The sequence below is a fragment of the Balaenoptera musculus genome, chromosome 11 (genome assembly GCF_009873245.2).
Source record: "Balaenoptera musculus isolate JJ_BM4_2016_0621 chromosome 11, mBalMus1.pri.v3, whole genome shotgun sequence".
NCBI lineage: Eukaryota > Metazoa > Chordata > Mammalia > Artiodactyla > Balaenopteridae > Balaenoptera > Balaenoptera musculus.
The window spans coordinates 102980501-103001620 of record NC_045795.1 but is presented as its reverse complement, the minus strand read 5'-3'; the positions used below and the strand labels follow the sequence as shown (position 1 = coordinate 103001620).

Sequence of the window (21120 nt, the reverse complement as noted above, 5' to 3'; positions counted from 1 at the left end):
GAATCTCCGCAGGACCCCTTCACAGGGACTGTCATTATTATCCATTTTACACATGAGGAGACTGAGGTTCAGAGAGGCTGGGTGACTCACCCAACATCACACAGCAAGTGAGGGACGGAGCCAGGATAAGAACGAGGCAGTCGGTTCCCACCATCAGCATTCCCAACCTCTCACCACGCTGTGCTACATGTTTAGACAGGGGGAGGTCAAGGTGAGTCCTGTGGGCTCAAGCGGCCAGGGGGCGTGGAGTTGCAGGGAACCAGCACGCCTCAGACGAGAAACGGGTGCGTCCCTGGTGAGGACCGTAGCGTGCTGCCGCCCCTCACGGCCTGCCATGGGGTGGGGGACCTCTGAGCACAGGCGAGTGCCCTGCCCACGTGATTTCACACTTCCCAGAGAGGCCCAGCCCAGCAGGCCTAACCTCCTGCGTTCCCTCCCAGGCACCTACAGACATGTCTGCAGCCGGTCTTCCTGACCCCCTTCCAGCCCATCCCCTCCCTCTGCCTACGGAGACCTCATCTGCCACCTGCTTCAGGGCCACCTGGGATTCCCATCTCCTTCCTCCACCGTTTCCATCTCTCTTCATCCATCCATCTTCACCCCAGGGAAATCAGACAGCTTTCCCCGGCACACTGGGGAGAGCAGGACAACTCTACCCAAGTATTCTCTGGAGCCAGAAACCCGTGGGAACCCGAAGATGAACTGGCAGGTCTTTGCAGAGACCATGTCTTCGCCCCGCCTTTGTCTTGAAGGGCAGGACTGCTGCAGAGGGAGCCGGACAAGAGAAAACCTCTCCTAGGCCTCGCCTCTGGACTTCTTGTTGGAAAGCTCATGCTTTCCCCCTACCCCCGCCTCTTTGCCCGCTGTTAACAGACCCACGATGTGACCCCGAAGACAGGGCCTGGTCCAAAGCGCGAGTGACACAGTGTCTGTTGGCCTGACGTGCGGCCTGCAGGGTGGGGAGGGGACATAAGGGTCCTGCCTGATTCCACAGAGTCTCTCCAGCACGGCTGACTGAAGCAAGCCCTGTTTACCGAGGCCCAAGTTCCCGCTATGACCCCAACCCGGGGCAGGCGCCCCGCCCTGGGGGACTGAAATTCCTGAGCCAGACCAGAGGAGAGCCACCAGAAATAAGGACCTGCAGTTCCACTTTGGATAGAAAGAGGACTAATCGGGATTAGCCTACATGTATAAACTGCCACTGATCAAGGGCATGTGAATTACCGAACATCTTTTCCCGAGAAGTACTTTTTGCTACTAAAGCTTGAACTCCTGTTCATCCTTGTATCTGCTTTTTGAGCCCGGAGGTGGGCCGGCAGGTCAGGCCCTGGGCAGGTGGGTGCAGGCGGTTTGCACAAACCCACCACAGGGCACTGGAACCAGAAATGATGCAGAGGGTCACCTTGCTTGTGCCTTGGGAGTGGAGGTCCCTGCGGTGTGACCCTGGAACCAGACACAGGTCCTGAGTGGTCACAGAGGGAAGGGAAAAAGCAGACCCACGTTCTGCACCCAATCACATGGGCCACGGCCACCTTTTCACAGGCCAAGGGATTGAATAAATAATAAGAGAAACAAGAAAGAATCACTGGGGTCTTGCAGGACCATGTTCACAACTGCTGGTCACAAAACAGCAAGATCGCGTGGCCTCATGTCTTGGAATCAAAAGTTGGTCACAACTGAGGAAATCAGAACATGGACCAGATGGTGAGAGGTAATGAAAGGAATGATGACAGGGAATTACTGTTACTTTTCCAAAGTGTGACGACAGAATGGGATGTGCGTGAATGTCCTTATTCTGGGTCCTTCCTCTTGGGCAGCACATGCTGAAGTACGACCACAGGGTCTGCAACTTACTTACTTTCAAAAGTTTCAGGGGACTTCCCTGGCGGTCCAGTGGGTAAGACTCCGCGCTCCCGATGCAGGGGGCCTGGGTTCGATCCCTGGTCGGGGAACCAGATCCCGCATGCATGCCACAGCTAAGAGTTCACATGCCACAACTAAGAAGCCCGCGTGCCGCGACTAAGAAGTCTGCAAGCCGCAACGAAGATCCCTCGTACTGCAACTAAGACCCGGCGAAGCCAAAATCGATAAACATACAAACAAACATTAAAAAAAATTTCAGCCAAAACAATGCATCTACTTTATGCCATTGGATTTGGCAATAATTTCTTGAATATGACACCAAAAGCACAGGCAACAAAAGAAAAAAATAGATAAACTGGACTACCTTAAAATGAAAACCCTTTGTTCATCAAAGAACACTATCACAGAATGGGAGAAAACATTTACAAACCATATACCTGGATAAGAGGTTATTGATATAAAGAACTCCTACAACTCAACAACAGCAAACCTGATTAAAAAATGGACAAAGTACTTGAATAGACATTTCTCCAAAGAAGATATATCAATACAAATGGCCAATAAAGCATGTGAAAAGATGCTCAATATCACTAATCATTAGGGAAATGCATATCGAAACGATCTGGCAACCCCTCTTCTAAGTATAAACCCAAAAGAATTGAAAGCAGGGTTTTGAAAAGATACTTGCACACCCATGTTCAGGGCAGTGTTATTCACAAGGGCCAAGAAGCGGAAGCAACCCAGTGTCCGTTGAGGATGAATGAATTAACAAAACATGGTCTATACAGACCATGGAATACTGTTCAGCCTTAAAAAGGAAGGAAATTCTGACACCTGCTACCACATGGATGAACCCTGAGGACATTATGCTCAGTGACATAAGCTGGTCATGAAAGGACGAACACTGTGAGGTCCCTCAGGAGTCAGATTCACGGGGTTGGGGGGGGGGGGCCCAGGGGCTGGGGGAGGGGCTGGGGAGCTGGTGTTCAGTGGGGAAGAGTTTCAGTTTGTGAAGATGAGAAAGTTCTGAAGATGACGGTGGTGACGGATGAACAATGTGAATGTATTTAATCCCACTGAGCTGTACACTTAAAACTGGTTAAGATGGCAAATTTTATATTCTGTATATTTTACCACAATAAATCTTAAAATATTTAAAATATATGTCCATATTGATATTTCATATTTAAGCACAGACAAAGAAAGTATGGCAGAGTACTTCCAATCGGTGAATTATGGGGAGGAGTATACGGGTGTATGCTATACTACTATGGCGACTTTTCTGTAGATTTGAAATTTTCCACAATTAAAATTGGAGGGAAAGCTCCAATTTGAATTATGGAAATTAACCTCTCCTCTCCCCGCAGTCTTGGCTTTCATGTCACTTTTATCCCCTTGTCAGGAGCCACGCATCCCCTGGGCAGGTTTGGGGCAGGAGACCCCCGTGGTCAGACCGCACTGTCTGGGGCTCGTATCGGGCTTGGCCGGTATCCCAAAAGCCTTGGCAAGTCAGCTGCATCCTATCCGCACGTAAATGGGCCTCCAACCCTCATCTCCCGGCCTGCTGCGAGGTCACCAGTGGTATCTCTGAGACTGTGGTGGGTGAGCCCTGCCCGGCCTGCAGCTGCTTTCTTGCTGGACCCGTGAAGGTACTTGGGAGAGAGGAAGAGCTGGGCCTGCAGGGCAGGGGGTGCCTCACTTTGTCTGGGGCCTGGCTGGCAGCTGGAACTGCCCCTGACAGTCTTTCCACAGAGGCCCTGGCTTTTCTGCTGCCATTACAGCCACTGACCTCAGGGACCCGCCTCTCTCGAGCTCAGAGCTGTTTCTGCCAGGGTCCCGGTGGAAGGAGGGCTGGGAGCAGGGGTAGATCAACAGACCCCTATGCAGGGCGCCGGCCTGAGCTAGGCCCGCTCACACGCTCCCCCGCCGGCCACCCCACACGGAGGCCCACGCCAAGAGATGTTCCCATGGCTCCTTTTTTTTTTTTTTTTAAGGCGTTGGTAAATTATCAGCTGCCCGAAATAGACAAGTCTTCTGTGGCGATATGAGCTATGAATGATGGCGAGTCACAGAATAAGATCAGCTAAGCAAGCAGGTTATACTGGAAAGTAATAACCGGCTCTCAGAGGGGCTCCTGGGAGGCTGTGTCCTGGGGGCAGCATGGGAGGCTCAGCCTATCTTTAGCCTTGGTTACGATGAGTCAAACGCCTAGGCATGGCCGAGCTTTCCCAGAGCTGGCAGGAGCTTCCCAGGGCCACGGCAGGTGGCCTCCCAGCCGTGTGGGCAGAAGACACGCAGGCAACAGGAGAACAGTGGCCTGACCCCTGAGGTAGGCACACCGCAAATACTTGGGGGGGGGGGGGTCTGGAGCGGAGCCCACCACAGAAATGAAAGGGAACAGAGCTGGCCCCTTCTCAGCTCCCTGGGTGCCCGGAACTCACCATATGGCTGGCAGGCATGAATGTAAACCAGCCAGGAGACGCTTGGAGAGCGTCCCAGCACAGTTACAGAGAACAGAGACTTGGTTCTAGAAGACAAACTGCCTCAATATATAAACAGTGGACGTTCCCAGCAGAAGACCTGGACACGGGGCCAGAGGACGGGGCTTGGAAGGGAAGCAGGGCACCTGCTTGTGAGCGGGCGGACGGGCACCGATGGTGCGCAGGGGGCATCAGGAGCTCCTCAGCACCTCCTCCTCACACCTCCCTCTCGGCGGCCTTGGCCGGAGAACTATTTAGAACACTCAAGGCTTTGCAGAGCGGGAGGGATTCACCACATCCCGAAATCCCGTGGTTGAGGGTGGAATTAGTATGTCAGTACAGTACGCCAGTGTGCTGACTGGGGACTCTGTGCAGACAAACACAACGAAGGCCGAGCAGCCGCTTGCCTGTTCCCAGGATTTCAGTTCCAGGAGCACTTCAGAACTAAGGCTCGGACATGAGAGACCTAGGCTCAAATCCTTACTTAGTAGCTGTGTGTCCCTGGATAAGTGACTTGCCCTCTCTGGGCCTAAGTTTCCCAAATGCAAATACTGATATTAAGACTGACTTCCCAGAGCTGTGGACGGGGAGACGGAGGGCCGCGACACGGTGCACCGGGTGGTGTTGAGACAACGCCACGCATTTCTGCCTTTACTCCTACATGCTGGGAGCCTGTGCATCTGAGGGCTCGCTGCTGTGAAGTGAGGGTGTCATGCTGGCAGTCCTGGCTGCCACATCAAGCCCCAAACAAACGTCCTGCTTCCCCAGAGACACAGCTGACTTCCAAATCCTCCCGGGAGCCCGCCAGGCCCCCCGCATCCCAGCCTGCAGCCCCTTCCCCCAGGTCCTACTTCAGTAAGCTTGTGAAGCAAATGGTTCTTTTCTTCCTGAGGCTTTTATAGCTGCAGGGCTCCAGGGGAAATGTCTCAGCTAAAGATGGGCCTTAAGACACCCGGTGTTGGATCTGGGAGGTGCCTTTTCTGAACACATTTTCCCCCTCGGCATTGCTATTTTTAAAGCTCAGCAGAATGTTGAAAGGGCGACTCAGAGAGAAGGCAGGAGAGGGGCTAATGCTCGATGCCGAGGACAGGAAGCTTCCGCTTCCTCTTTATTCCAGCCGGGGTCCACCCTCAGAGCCTTCCCAGCAGGGAAATTTATTAGTGCTTCTAAAGAGTCACCCCGCTTACCCGGCCCGTCAGAAACCTGACACAGGACGGCGTGCCACCATGGATGGGGGCGATGAGCACACAAGAGGAGCCTGCATGCTGGATATTCACCCAGACTCTTCTGTTTTTCATAAGGCCTTCAATGAAATTTTCCATTAGTTCAAAAAGGAGATAGAAGCTCTGAAATTTGCTACTTTCAAACAATGAGGGTTTAGAATCATTTCATTATCTTTCTTTCCTTCCTTTTTGCCCACGTAGTTTCAGGGGGTGAGATAAACAATTCGGATTTGCACTTCGATGTTTCCTCTCAAAGGGAGGTCCCCCCTCCAGCCCACTGCTGTCCTAGCACAGCTGCTGCACAGATCAGTGGTTTTTCTGGAAATTGCACGTTTGAGCCAGAGCCATTATTTGGCTGCGGCGGGTGGAGGAGGCCCTGCCCACACGACTCCCCTCCCAAGCGATCCTGCACACAGAGCGATGGTCTCCAGCCGTGGGCTGTGTGGACCAGTAATTACAAATCAGGAGAAAGATCTTCACGCTTGTAAATACTAGCTGGGAGGAGGCGTCCGAGCATGGATGTTTGAATCAAAGGCTTCGGATCCCAGCTCTGCCCCTGACTGGCTGTGTAACCTTGGACAAATTATTTAACCTCCGAGCCTCGGTTTCCTCACCTCTGAAATGGGGTTAATGTTGATCTCACTCATGTCATGATTGGCTTTGGTCTTTCTGGGTCCTAACACTTTGCCTTCTCACCACACAGATCTGCCTTTTGGAATGAAAATCTTCCTTCTTTACTCAAATATTCTTGACCCTGGTGGGTCAAATTTGGCCCCAGGATATAGGTTTGGGAGTTACTGCTTTTAAAATTAGATTGGGGACTTCCCCGGCGGTCCAGCAGCTAAGACTCTGCGCTCCCAATGCAGGGGGCACAGGTTCGATCCCTGGTCAGGGAACTAGATCCCGGATGCCGCAACTAAAGATCCTGCATGCTGCAACTAAGACCTGGAACAGCCAAGTAAATAAATACTTTAAAAACTAGATTAAATTAAAATTCAAATGGAAGGTGGACGACTGGGCGGACTGGCCCACCTCAGGCTCCCCGCACAGGGCCCACACACGCCACGTTCATGAACAGCTGGCCCTCGGAGGCCTGGGCTTTGACCCCCGATTGTGAATGTCCCTTCCTGCACGTTAGGGATGATTCCCATGTAGTTGCCGCTCTCTGAGTGGCTCAAAGGGCCAGGAGGCCAAACCTTACAATGAAGCCCGAGTCTGACTGCTCATGCCCCAAGGAAGCGGGGGAGGCCACTGGGATGCTGGGCACCCGGCTCCACCTTCCAGGGTCCGTAGGCAGCCAGCAACTCCCTGGTTTCAAACTCCTGACACCGGGTGGGAGGCTGAGGCAGGAGAGCAGCACAGTGACGTGCTCAACCCTGAGGACCACCCCTTCCAGGTGCCAGGGTGCCGCCCGTCCACGGGGTTGCTGCCCCCCAGACGGAGCGGGCTGGGGACCCACTGACCTAAGCTCTGAGGCTAGTCCCGTCAGTGGGCGACCCCAGGCATGTGCCGGCACATGGGCGAGCCTCAAGTCTGCTCCCCTGCGATACGGGAGCTGTGCACGGGTGAGCACGTGACACAAGCCTGGCACGGAGCATAAGGGTCCCGTCACAGGCAGGGGATGAGGTGCTGGCCCTTCACTAAAGGGGAGGGGCTTGGTTCACCAAGCAGCACCTTCACAGACCAACCCCGGTCTCTGCATGGACCTGGTGGCAAGGTGCACCGTCGTTCATGCTGAACCTGGTGTCTGGTCCCAGAGGCGGTGACGGTGACGTCGCACAACCCCCAGCGTATCTCCCCCGAGGCCGCCTCACCCTGCTTGCTACGCCTCCTGGGCTGGTTTTGCTTCTACAGAGGGCAGCGAGCTCTGCTTGAGGGCAGTAGCCCACCCCTGGCACAGTGGTGCCTCCTGACCTGCCCTCAGTTTACCCCTTGCCACTCACCTCTACACTGTAGCTGAAGCAAACTACCGGCTGTTCTGCAAATAGGCTCTTCACGCCGAGATCTTCACCTGTGCTGTTCCCTCTGCCACGAAACCCTTCCTCTGATCCCCCTCCAGCTCCCAACCCAGTGGACACGTGGCCTGGCCTGAATCCATTCTTCCATCCTCGATCCTATCCACCCCGTGCCCCAACAGAACTGCCCTTCTCTGCTCTCAGGCCACGAGGTTGGGTAGGACTGATGCCGCCCGCTTTCCTGGACCAATAACCCAGACTGTCAGCCAATAAGAACCAGCCCTGAGACTTTTGTTGGGAAGAGATGCTGCCTTTCCACTGCAGTTGCTCATGTAAAGCTGCTGGTGGCCAGCTTTGCCTCCACTTGGGGAAAGTTTGGTTGGGAACGAGGCCAAACCAGGGGATATGAGAGGTGGGGGGAGAGATGGTGAACAAGACTCTGAGCCCCTGGATCCAGCCATGCCTGAAGCCTTTAGTTACACTCACCAATAAATCCCTCCTTTTGCTCAAATCACTTTGAGTTGGGTTTCTGTCACTTACAACCAGAAGAGACCTGGCTGACACACACAGAGTTTCACCTGGTCAGCTCCTCTGCACACACGGGTACCGCACAGGCAGCAATGCCACCCACGCCTTCCCACCCGATCCCGAAGCCAGGCAGCACCTCACACGTCCTCAAGTCCCCATCACCTCGCACACAGCCTCGGCTGAATAGTGGTAAACGGCCGAGGCAGAGCTAAAACCTGGATTCCCCCCCCGGGGCTGGTGCCTTCTCACCCCACCAGCCCCAGCTGCTCCAGGTCTTTAGAAAGACTCACCTCTGTCTTATTCCGTGACAGTGTGCTGCTGTCGATCCGGCCCAGGGACACGTTCGGCAGGACAAGGTTGAGAACTTTCGCAGCAAGGACCTAGGTGGGAGGGAAGTCAGGGTGAGTGCAGTGGGACCACCCCCCAGCTGCCCACGGGGCCAGCTAAGGAGAGGGACACCCAGACTGGACATCAGGCAGGCCTGATCCTGGGCTGGGCACCCAAGGACCCTCCTCTCTCCGACCAGACGGCCTCACTGTCTGGCTGTGGGCCACTGTGGGTGAGCCGGGCAAGGGGAGGCCGCGTGGTGACAGCGCGACGCCACATCTGTTTTTTGCTGCTCCCGATTCTGTGCAGTTGCTCTCCCTAGATCCCTCACGGGTCATGAGTTTGCATGATCTGCAGGAGCTCCCAGCTGAGTGCTTGTGCACAAGCAGCTCTCAGAGGACCTTAAAAAACACGGCAGGAGCAGAAGCACCCCGTCGCCCGAGACGAGGTAGGACACGCTCTGGTCGGGAAGCACCTGCCGACTGTCTTGGGGCACAAACAGTCATGGCGCCGAGGGAGACACCGACCTGACTGCTGGTCGTGTGGCTCCAGGCGTGTGGACGCAGAGCTGCACAGCACTGAGCCTGTTCCCTTAGCTCCCCCCGGGACCACTGTGTGCAAAGGCAGCGGCACACGGTAGGTGCTTAACGCATGCTCCTTGAACGTGGTCCTGGCTCAGGTCCAGGCCTTCCCACCCCCTCCTGCTGGATCTGGTGTTTACCCAGGAAAAGCGTGAACCTGGATCTCACACGTCTGCCTGCAGAGGGGGGCTGCTCCCGTTTCCGGGCTGTGCAGACACCCGGGGATGAAAGATGCTATTTCCAAAGCGAGCTGAGAAACGCTGAAATTAGAATTGCACGGAAGGTGGCGAGCAGCGAATCCTCGGTCTGCGCGGAGGGCGCATGTCACAGAGCCAACAGGTGCTGCCTCTTGGCACCCTGCGTCGGGGAGGGCACCCACATCCACTCAGTGACAACCCCTGGGTGTGCTGGGCACAGCCCCAGGTGCCCAGTCTTTTAATCTTGACACACATGCTGTGAGGTGAGGGTTTACCCTCGTGTAGCAGACAAGGACACTGAGGCTCAGTGCCACTGCACACCGCCAGCTGGAAGGGGGCAGAGGCCTGGGGTGCAGCTGCCCTTTCCCTTCCAGCAACAGCGGCCCAAGGGCAACGTTATTAGGGAAAACGACGTGGATCCCAAAGCTTGTAAAACTGATCCTAGACTTTCTGCTGTCCTTGATGCCCTGCCACGGCCTCCTGAAGGACACGGAGCCTCTCAGCTGACTCCATGTGTGACCCTGCCAGGCCCAGGAGTCTGGGGAGGCCGTGTGTGATGCGACCAGACCCCGCTGCCCACTTTGGCCCATCTGCCTGCCTCGTCCAGCACGGCCTCCTCAAGGACACGGCTCTTTCTCGGCAAGCAGCTTCCTACCCACTCCCCGATCAGATAGCCGACAGCAGGAAAAGGCCCAGGGACGCACCGCCTGGGCACCTGCCCCGTGGCAGGCGTGAAGGCAGAGACTGTACAGGGTCCACTCCACTGTCCAAGGCGGGCACCGTTTCTGCGTGGACGTGGGCACGCTGCCAGCTGTTCATGGAGGGTCAGACTCACCTTCACCCTTGCGGTCTCTGCTCCCACCATGGGCACCTCTCAACCCAAACATTCATACCCCAAAGTGCCAAGGCCTCTACCCCCAGGAAGAGACACTGACCGCTCACAGGCTCCACGAGGATCAGGCCAGGCGGGCTGAGGCTCATGCCGTCCTCATTCTAGTTTCCCGGGGTGGGTGTGGGCACGAGGCAGCCAGGCGAGACGCTGCCTCTAGGAGAGGGCCACAGGGAAACCTGCCCTGCCCTCTGTCCCTGAGCAAGCGGTCTTCCCTGCATCACTAACAGGAACTCTGCGCAGCCATGGGAAGCTTCAAGAAGAGCCTCACGGGAAAAAAAGAGGAGGAGCGCCCTTTCTGGACAAGCATTTGCTTTATGAAATGAACAGTGCAAGGGTCTGGTCCCTGGAGGGACGAGATAATGCACAGCAGTTCAGCTGCCCCCCCACCTTCCCGTCCCGGTACAATCACCGAGTTCCGGCGGGGACTCTCCTGCTGCAGCTCCGACAGCCTATGGCCCTGAGCCCCCGGTCTCCACAGGAAGACGGCGCTTGGCTTTGAAGTCCTGTTCCCTGCACCCCGCTGGTGTACTGGCAGCGGGCGTGGCCCCCATCAGGCCCTGTCCCTTCCTGACGTTCCATGACCCCTGCTCTACGTGTGGTCCTCAGACCAGCAGCACCGGCAGCTGCCAGGGGTCAGGCTCTGCATCTTCACGGGACCCCCGGCGTTCGTGCGCGCCCTGAGGGAGGAGGGGCAGGCAGCCTGAGTCAGAGAAGCACCACCCTGAGAGGTTCTGCCTGACCTGGTCTGAGCTGTGGCCCAGGCGGTGCAGCGTCCCCGACCCCCACAGCGTAGGGCCAGGGGCACGGACACACCTGACGTGTAAGCCTCCCTTTCAAAGGAGCCACAGTGAGAGATCTTGGCACCACCCCGACCCTCAGCTCTTTTTCTAAACCAGCAGAGTAAACTCTGGCCACATTTCCAACAAGACTCAACTGGGTAGAGACAAACCTTTGATGGCAATAATGTCACAGCTAAAAAAAATCAGGTGCTTCTTAGCCTTTTCCCCACAAAGACCAGAGAAGGAAAAGAGGCGGCACGCGGGGAAGGATGCTTTGAACGGCTTCTCGAGACGCTCACTTTCCCTGCTGCTCTTCTAGGGTCTGTCTATTTCATTAGCTTTTCCGTCAGAAAACTGAGTAGCGGGAGTGGCTGATCAAGGAAGACGAGGGTCAGGAGGGTGCTGAGGTCACGTGGTGAGGAAGCAGGGGGATCCGAGGGGGCCCAGCAGACCCCACGCCCGGAACATCAATTTGTCCAGGTTGCTGCTGCTTCCTCACATGACCTCCCCCAGCGCCATCCACCGCGAGAGCCCCGCACCTGTGTCCACGGGAAGACGAGGAGTGAGGGGCAGTGGCTCACCCAAAAAGGAAGTGGAATGCAAGATATTACTGATCTTGATGCCATTTTGAGTAAGTGTTCCGAACTCTTCGGACAACCCTGCAGGGGCGTGGAGAGAGCCCCGGGTCCAGCTCAGGAGAGGGGCGACCCCTGCCGGGCCCCCTGGAGGAGAGACCCCACCCTCATCGTGACTCCAACAGGCTAAGTCAGGTCTGTGCCACCACAGAGGTCCCAGTGACCCCGACTCAACGGGGCCCCAGGGCACATCGCCTGAGGACAATTTGGGGGCCAAGACCCATGACGACTGACACACAGTCGCTGGACCCCAGCCCTGGAAACGGAAGGTAATGAAGTGGGGGAATCGGTCCTGGAGACTCAGAGCTGGGCAAAGTGGGATTCGAACTCTGGTTCTGAATCCCAGAGAAGGTCTACGATCCTCAGTGTTTCCATTTCTAAAATGGAGAAAATGAAACAAAGCTTGAAGGGCTGCTAGGAGGTTGCGTGACACCTAATTCCTCCAGAGCTCGTCCCTAACTGCCCTCTGGTTTCCGGCCCCAAGGGGAAGCTCCACCAACACTCCTTGGTTGACTGAGCAAACGCTGATGTCATTCAGAGTGGGGACCCCAGGAAGGAGGTGACCTGCGGAACCAGGTGACAGCTGGAGCCCCAAACTATCTCAGCTACAAAAGAGGATGACTCTCCCGGAAGTGAGGTCCACCCCCGACAAGCAAGCGAGCGGACGGTCACATGTCCTTGGCCTGCCCCTGGGTTAACTGCAGCCCCATCACTTTAAGTGCTAGTGACTTGCACAAATGCCTTTATTGATCCGAAAGGTTTTAATGGCTCCCGAAGATCATTTTTAAGCTGCTGCCACTAAAAGACTTGACACGAGGGAAGTAATTACACTCGCTTTTCTACAGCAGCTCAACAGGCTGACCCGCGCACAGGAGGCCAGAAGTGCAGGCCTCCGTGGGCGCAGGAGTAGCATGGCCGGGACACAGTCCAGAGTCTCTGGGCTGGGGGAGAGCGCACCTCCCGGCAGACAACAGGAAGCCCGCATGCCTCACAGAGGTAACAACACCCCCGGTGCATCACTGTTGCCAGACTCAGGGGCCAGTTCATGACCTAGCTAAGCCCTGACTCCTGAGTCTAACTTTACCTGAAGTTTGAATGAGTGGCCATTCCCCAGACCCCTTCCGTGTCCCTCCTCCGCCCCTCTGCTCCAGGGCCTTCCGGGCTCTGGCAACTGAAAGCAGCAGAGTGGCATTTAGACGGGACGCGGGCTAGAGGTGACCCAGGGCAGTTTCGGGGTGAAGGGGGCATCCTGCCACGCCTGCCGCCCGAGCCAGAGCTCACGCCGACCTTGAGCGAGACAATCAGCCTCATTTCCTCGTCTGTAAATGGGAGGCGGGGGGGCGGAAATAAGATGGTGCGTGTCTGGCATGAGTGCTGGGTACACGGCGGCCACTCAAGCCCCACCTGGCCAGGCGCCCTGGTTGGCGGGCGGGTGGAGAAGCATCCGGAAGCACTGGGGATGGCTCCCGCATCTCGGACCTGACCCCAGGGGGCAGCCTCCAGGCAACAGGCAGAGAAGGTCATTTAGAGGATTACCCTCTGGGCAGGCTGAGTCCCCGCCCTGACCCGGGGCAGAAATCCAGGGGGATGTCGGGTTCTTCCCCAGAGAAAGGACTGGGTTAACCTGCAGCCCGGGGACAAGGCCTGGCGAGCTCAGGGTGTGACACCTGTTCTCAAGGGTTCCCCTCTGTCCCCAGGGCTGGCTGCAGTGCTGCCTTCCCCAGAGCATGCCCGGGGGCATGAGACAATCCCCATGAAACCTCCCATTAACCACTGAGACTTGTTCTGATGCACAGGGCTTTTGTTTCTCAATTTCTCCTGCTTCCACCACGATCTGAACACAGACAGCATTTGGGGCCAGGAGACTCTGTCCTCCTTGTCTCTTCCCCAGGCTAAATATACCCCAGCTTGCTGAAAATGGAGGAGGAACCAGATGTGCGGGATCTGGGGTGGGGGGTGGTCTGGCATTCCCACGTCTGGAGCGGGGAGCTGTCATCTTCCACAAGCCCGTCTGTGCTCCAAGCCTTGGGTATCTCATGCTGCTGGCTGTAATGATTTTCAAAATCTCTCCATCAGGAACTGGCTGCCATGAAACAAACCTGTGACCTGTCAAGGAGCCTCGCTCTGGGAGAAGAGTCACAGAACAGGACACTGCCCTGTGCTCTGCGCCCTGACAGTGTGACTCCAGCCAGGGAAGGGTCCCCTCCTCCCCCTCAGCCAGGGTGGTCTCCAGGAGGCTGTCTTTGGGGTCTGTAAGAGTGAACCACTGGGAAGACCCAAAGGCCAGTCACTGGGTCCTCACCTGACCCAGGCCCATCCCTGCAGGGGGCCTCACCTGACCCAGGCCCATCCCTGCAGGGCACCTCACCTGACCCAGGGCCATCCCCCTTGGGCCTCACCTGACCCAAGGCCTGCAGCGAGGCCTTTCCTAGTCCTATGCACCAAGAGGTATCACAAAGGAAAATGACCAAACTAAACCCCACCCACAAAAACAAAGAGGCCACCAAAAGAACAAAACAGGAAGCACAGAGAGCGTGTTCCCACGTGTGTGAAACACAGGGACCCGCTGGGGTGTGCGCACCCGCAGAGATGCACACACTCTGCTAACTGGCTGCCCGCCTGCAACCGGGAGGAGGCTCCACTCATGCCCTTTCCCTCTCTCACATTTTGAACCGTACAGACGTATTATTACAAGAATGTGTCAATTAAATTTTAAACAAAGATTCTGTGAGACTGCTTCAGAAGGCTGTCAGGCGGGACGTGGAGGGTAAGCCCGTGGTCCGGGGGTGGCAGACGAATCACAGGATGTCAGTCAGAACTGCCAAAGCCCGGAGCAGCAACAGATTTCACGGTGGGGAGGATGTGTCCTCTGGTCTGGGGGCAACGGGCAATCTCATTTGTCTCGGTTAATGAGAGGAGACTTGCACCCCCCGGGGACACCTGGCTCCTGATTTGACAAGGTGATCTATTAGCGGCAGGCTCGGAAGGTCACGCTGGTGGCCTGGCCCAGAAGTTCCCCCTTTGCCAGTGACTCGGGGGAAAGCTTGTGGGCTCCACTTTGGGGCCCAGCTGCCCTGATCCCCTGGTGCACTTCATCCAAAAATCCCCATGGTCCTGGACTCTTCCCAAAGGGAAAACATCCGTTGCAGGAAACACCCACTTTCTTCTCTGGGAAAACACCCTTGATGGGGAGAGGAGAGGAGAGGACAGTCCCAGATCCCAACCCACCACCCTGGGGTGTGGACCTGGAGAGTCGCTCGTCCCTTCCAAGCCTCACTCGTCCCGACCGTAAAACGCAGGCCTCGACCCCTCCCAGGGGTGAGGGTGGGAGCCAAGGGAGATGATTCACGTGTAAGCCCAGCACGTGCCCAGCACTCACTGGGCAGAACAAACCACGAATCAAAGCATGCGGCGCGCCGTGGGGACCCCCTCTTTTTGCGATCCTGGTCTTGCTTACTCTACTCGGACCAGGACCCTTGAATGATCCTGACCCACTGCCTCACTCACCCCTCGTGCTCCTTTGAGAGTCCTGAGAACCGGCTCGGGGGCAGCAGTGCCCCCCAGCGTCCAGGAAGACTGACCGTTGCTCGGGGAGACTCGGGGCTGGGATTCCCCACTCTCACCGGGTTACCTGTCTCTGAAACTTCAGGTGCATAATGTGTCAGCAACCCAGCAGCCCTGCTGAGGCCACGAGTCCCACCTCCTTCCTCAGGGGGAGGAGGCCCAGCTCAACGCGGGAACCACTGGTTGTGCCGTGTGGAACATAACAGCCAAAAAAACAGAATGGAGGATCCGATAGGTCAGAGGTGAAAGTGCTCAGGGATGGAGAGCACCACAGCCAAGGCGGCCGGCGCTGTCACATCACTAACTGCCTGCAGCTCCACTGTCCACAGACCGTGGCCGAGGCTGGCCAACGGTCCCCGGAAATGAGCTCCAGCCCAGCACATGGCTTGTTAACAGAGGCCCCTTCGCTGGATTCCTAACCCGCGTAACCTTTCCTCCTTCTAACGTTCACCAACGAAACATGCACAAGCAGGAAGTCATTTTCCTTTTGTCTTTGGGAAAAAAAGTACCTGACTTGAGAAACTACAGACTTCCAGGGACAACAATGCTTGCTACTTGTCCAAACCTTATCACAATCGTGGGAGAAGCCCTTTCCCCCAGACTCTAGCTGTGAACGGACGCCCCGGGGCCAGGGAAGCTGCAGGCGTCTCACGGAACCGGAAGTTCGTTTACCTTGAAAGTCGTGGCAGACTCGGGATTGGCAAGAACCAGCGGGGAGATCAGAACCATGCCGGAGAAGTGGCCGGGCCTCTCTGCGGCCGTGAGGATGGTGATGGCACCTCCCTGCAACGAGAACGGGCAGCATGTGGGTGTGGGCGTCGCCAGCGTGGGCTCTTAACCGCCCCATCGCGGGTCTCCGGCTGGGCTGCAGTCCCGGCCCAGAGCCCCAAGGACAGTACCTTGGAATAGACACCCTCAAATGTTGGATAAACTGGACCTGCAATTACTTGTTTTCACATGTTTTTTTCTCCGGGTTTTTCAACAGCAAACACTTCAGAGAGATCTAAATAAGGTTCCTGCTTGTGGGCTGCAAGTTAAACAATAACATATTTCTATTTCATTTCAAGCCAAAAGCTGGCAGACCCCCAATTCACCCATTCCGTCAGCCTTAATATGAGATCTGAAAAAAATCTGATGATAATAAGAGATTGTTACACTTTTTTTGTTTTCCTGGTTCAGTAAAGGTCCCAGAAATTTAGGTTCCAAGAAAAATAGTTAGTGAACGTGGGTGGTGCTGAAGGCATGCGGCCTTGGCTATTTACTAAAGCTGAAGGTATCTGAACCAAGGGCTGAAATCACACATGCTTACAAGGGCCAGGCAGGTAACTGACGCGTAGGAACAGAGCCCGACCGTGACCGGGGTGGAAGGGAGTGAAAAGTCACCCGGATTTCAAAATCAAGTAGCTCAAAACGTTCTTTGCCAGCCATTGGGGCAGGGGGTCTAGAGGCAGATTTGGCCTGGATGCTGCCAGTTTGAAGAGCCCTGATTTAAAGATTATAGTTGGTTGATTCTTAGGGGGTTTAATGTATATAAAAGGTGCAAGGGATTTAGAATGACGTGTAAGGACTTGTTTCCTCTGGAAGCCCGTCCTAATTCCCACGTGTACTGTGTGACTCTGAAACGGGCAGGACGCACAGGACCTGTGTTTCTCCACAGGCTGACTGAGGGGCCCTCCCGCCCTGAGATGCGGCCGTGCAGGGAGAAGTGCCCTTGGGGCCCCACCATGAAGTGGCACCTTCCTGGCGCCTTGGGCCCTGGCAGGAAGGAACGGGCGGAGGTGAGCTTCTCTGGGGCTGCCTCCAAGATGCTGGCCCTCGTTTCCTGAGCATAAATTGTCTGGGAACTCCCAGAGGGGGCCGTGCTGGCCAGGCAGAGAGCGATGGGGCCAGAGGCAGGGCGGCCCCCTGCATCCCGGGACCCTCAGCCTCCACCCACCGCAGGGCTGGGGCTGGGGCTGGGGCCCGGCTTGACTTAGAGGGCTCTTCCGGGGTCTGCTCACCATGGAGTGGCCCAGGAGGAAGATGGGAAGCCCTGGGTGGTCCTTCTGCACAACGTCCACGTGCTGCAACACGTCCCTGATGAAAACCTGGAAGTCAGACACCACCATCCTCTCCCCCTCGCTCTGCCCGTGGCCGACTGGAAGAGAACGGGAAACAGAACCAGTTACCAGAGGCTGACTCCTGCCAAGCCCAGGGGTCTCCACACGGAATTACCAGCCACTCTTTAGGGAAGACCCACCAAGTCCTTCCAAGCACTCTTGACCGTGGGAATTCTTCTCCCCGCATTTTACAGATTAGGACGTTGAAGCACAGAGAGATTAAGGAACGTGCCCAAGATCACACAGCCAGAAGTCACGAGCCAGGATGTGAACATCACAAAGCCTGTCCACGCAGCCAGGATGCCTTCCTTGTGGCCGTATCCCAGGAAGAAAGAAAGGACAGGCACGTGGAGTCTCACTAGGCCTCGCTTCTCGCCAAGTGGCCAGAAACAAGACGGACGAGGATCGGAGCTCCTCGGGCTTTCCCAAGTCCTTGACCCTCACAGTTGTTTCCAAGCGTTAGCTTTTCACCAGGTAAAGTGCTGCATCCTGTCACCTCCCTTTAAAGCTCCTGGTGAAGACAGCGTGACAGACATAAGACAGTCAAGTGCGCCTGCCAGAATCTTCTCAGCGAAGCAGCCGTAAAACTAGGTCATGCTCCCTCCCTCCTGGATTGTACTGCCTGTCCCACATCCGTGCTGTTCACTTCCCTGTGTTCTGAGGGTCCCTCCACGCTCCCCTCTCGGAGGAACGTCAGTCGCCATAGAAACCACGCAATGTGAGGGTTTGAAAACTGCAAACAAGGAGGATCTCCCGGAGCACAAGGAAGCACAGCAAGCGGACCTGCCCAGAGCTGCAGTGACCATGCCGCCCGCTTCACGGATGGAGAGTGGGGGGGTTGCTCACAGCGGCTGGAACGGCTGGCCGCCCAGACCTCAAACTTGGAAACCCTCTGTGTGGTCAGACCACGAACTCCTGTTTCCTGCTGTCCGTCCCCCACGAGCGCCCACCGCACACAGCCTGGGGCCCCCTTCTGTCACCCTCTCAGCGGCACCCTCAGCCCCCTTAAATTCATTTTTATTTTTTACTGGGGTAAAACATAGCATCTTCACCATCTTTCAGTGCAAGCTCAGCAGTATCGAGCACATCACACTGCTGTACAACCGTCGCCACCATGCACCCCCAGAACCTTCCCACCTTCCTCAAACTAAAACCGCATGCTCCTGGCGCAGGCTGAACTGCACCCCCCTTCCCCACTCCCTTCACGTGCTGAAGTCCTAAACCCCACAGCTCAGAACATAACTGTGTTCGGAGACAGGTCTTTAAAGAGGTGATTAAGTTAAAATGAGTTCGCTGGGCTTGCCCCTAACCCAATCTGACTGGTGTCCTTGTAAGAAAAGGAGATTAGGACACAGACACACACAGAGGGACGCCCGTCTGCAAGCCCAGGAGAGAGGCCTCAGGAGGAACCAGCCCTGTCGACACCTTCATCTTGGACTTCCGGCCTCCAGAACTTTCAGAAAATAAATTGCTATCGTTTACGTCACTCAGTCTGGGGTACTTTGTTATGGCAGCCCAAGCTGACTGATACACCCACTGAACAATACTCTCCTACCCCACCCCCCGTCCTTGGAAGATAGTTCAGTAATGATATGGCCAGAGTATTATGTTTAATACTGCCATTAAAAAAAATTAATTAATTAACTTATTTATTTATTTAATTTTTGGCCGCATTGGTTGGGTCTTCGTTGCTGCGCACAGGCTTTCTCTAGTTGCGGCGAGCAGGGACTACTCTTCGTTGTGGTGCACGGGCTTCTCACTGCAGTGGCTTCTCTTGCTGTGGAGCACGGGCTCTAGGTGCACGGGCTTCCGTAGTTGTGGCACCAGGGCTCAGTAGTTGTGGCTCACGGGCTCCAGAGCGCAGCCTCAGTAGTTGTGGCGCATGGGCTTAGCTGCTCCGCGGCATGTGGGATCTTCCCGGACCACGGCTCAAACCTGTGTCCCCTGCATTGGCAGGCAGATTCTTAACCACTGCACCACCGGCGAAGCCCCAGAGTATTATGTTTAAAGTTCGAATTATTACAAATACGTGATCATTATTTTCTCTGTGTGCTTACGTTACTAACTTGATATACGATTAGATTCATTAGTTTCAAAATAAATTTGTTCACAACTATAGATTTTGCTGTTTTACTTTTCAATTTTATTTTTTTTTGTGAATACGTAAACATTTACCTGGTTCAAAAGTTAGAAAAATAAAAAAAGATTCATCCAGTGACATCTTGCTTCTATTCCTGTCTCCTCCACCTCTCCCCTCTTGTTCCCCATGGCTAATCATTTTAACTATTTACTGTTTCTTCTTTCAAAGCAATTGTTTTTGCAAAAATAAGAAAATTATCTTTTTTTTTTTTTTTAATAGAAGGTAGCATGCTACAGATCCACCCTATTCTACGCCAGTTTTTTTCACTTTTAACGTATTCTGGAGATTACTTCGTTATCACAAACAGGCCAAGAGTTCTTCCTCTGTCTTAGGGCTGTGCAGTGCTCCTCTGTGTGGGTGAAGTACAGCTTATTCTGGCCATCTCTCATCAAAAATCATCTGTGTGACATCCAATCTCTCGTTTATTAAACATCTGACTGTAATGAATCACTGGGAATGTTTTATCCCATCTTTGTGAAGGTGCGCCTTCAGGGTGTATGTCTAGGTGGCAAGGTTGTTTGGTTGAAAGGTGCATGCGGGTGCCATTTCAGTAGAAGTTGCCCACTTCCCGTCCATGTGGGTTGTGCTGGGTTGAATCTATCAGCCTCCCAACAAAGCAAGTCGTTCAGTGTTTGGATTCTTGCCCTTAAGACAGAGGAGAAAGTATAGGTCGAACATCTCCTTATATTTCAAGAGTCACTTGTATTTGTTTTCTGGTAAACTGAGAATTTCTGTCTTTGCTTGCAGGGTTTTGCATTTCTTGATATTTAAGAGTTCTTTGTATATGAGTTGGTCATTTGTCCTTTGACTTGATGTTGTGTTTAAGCTACAGAAGATTTTTATTTGAAAAACTTATCAATCTTGGGACTTCCCTTGTGGTGCATTGGTTAAGAATCCGCCTGCCAATGCAGGGGACACGGGTTTGATCCCTGGTCCGGGAGGATCCCACGTGCCGTTGAACAACTAAGCCCGTGCACCACAACTACTGAGCCTGTGCTCTAGAGCCCATGCGCCACAACTACTGAAGGCCACGCGCCTAGAGCCCGTGCTCCACAACAAGAGAAGACGCCGCAGTGAGAAGCCCACGCACGCAACAAAGAGTAGCCCCCGCTTGCCGCAACTAGAGAAAGCCCACATGCAGCAACGAAGACCCAACGCAGCCAAAAATAAATAAATAAAAAATAAATTCATTAAAAAAAAAGCTTGAGCACTAGTTGCTTTAAAAAAAAAAAACAAACCCTTAAAAAAATTATCAATCTTTTCTTTTTATGGCTTCTGAGTTTTGATTCTTAGTTATAAAAGCCTTCTCTACTCCAGGGGTATAAAGGAACTCAGCATTTTTTCTATGAGTTCCTTTATGGTTTCATTTCTTGTGGGGGGGATAACATATACATAACATAAAATTTACATTAACCTTTTTTTTTTGGCCACACCACACGGCATGTGGGATTCTTAGTTCCCCGACCAGGGATCGAACCCGGGCCCCCTGCAGTGGAAGCGCAGAGTCCTAACCACTGGACCGCCAGGAAGTCCTACATTAACCTTTCTCAGGTGCACAGCTCAGTGGCATTAAGTACATTCACACTTTTGTGCAACCATCGCCACCATCATCTCCAGATTTGGTTTCATTTTCTACATGTTAATCTTTGATCCACCTGCAGCTTATTGTGGAACGTGGTGTGAGACAGGACCTCTTTCCTGATGGTTCTTTTCTTCTTAAAATCGAGGTGAAGTTCACATAACATAACGTTAACCACTGTAAAGTGTACCAATTCGGTGGCATTTTGTATATCCACAATGTTGTTCAACCACCCCTATCAAGCTCCTAAATGGTTCCTAACTGTTCTAGCAGAATTT

General features: G+C 54.5%; 1 protein-coding gene across 3 annotated transcripts in view; it reads right to left on the bottom strand.

Moving 5' to 3' along the window:
- Positions 1–21120, bottom strand: part of MGLL (monoglyceride lipase) — a 103678-nt gene that overhangs the window by 8268 nt on the left and 74290 nt on the right. For all 3 annotated transcript variants that reach the window (XM_036868539.1, XM_036868540.1, XM_036868538.1), the window contains exons 4-6: positions 17025–17161; positions 15697–15807; positions 8340–8429 (exon numbers count right to left, since the gene is read on the bottom strand). In XM_036868539.1, coding sequence (XP_036724434.1) covers positions 8340–8429; positions 15697–15807; positions 17025–17161 — 338 coding nt within the window. The remainder of the gene's footprint in view (positions 1–8339; positions 8430–15696; positions 15808–17024; positions 17162–21120) is intronic.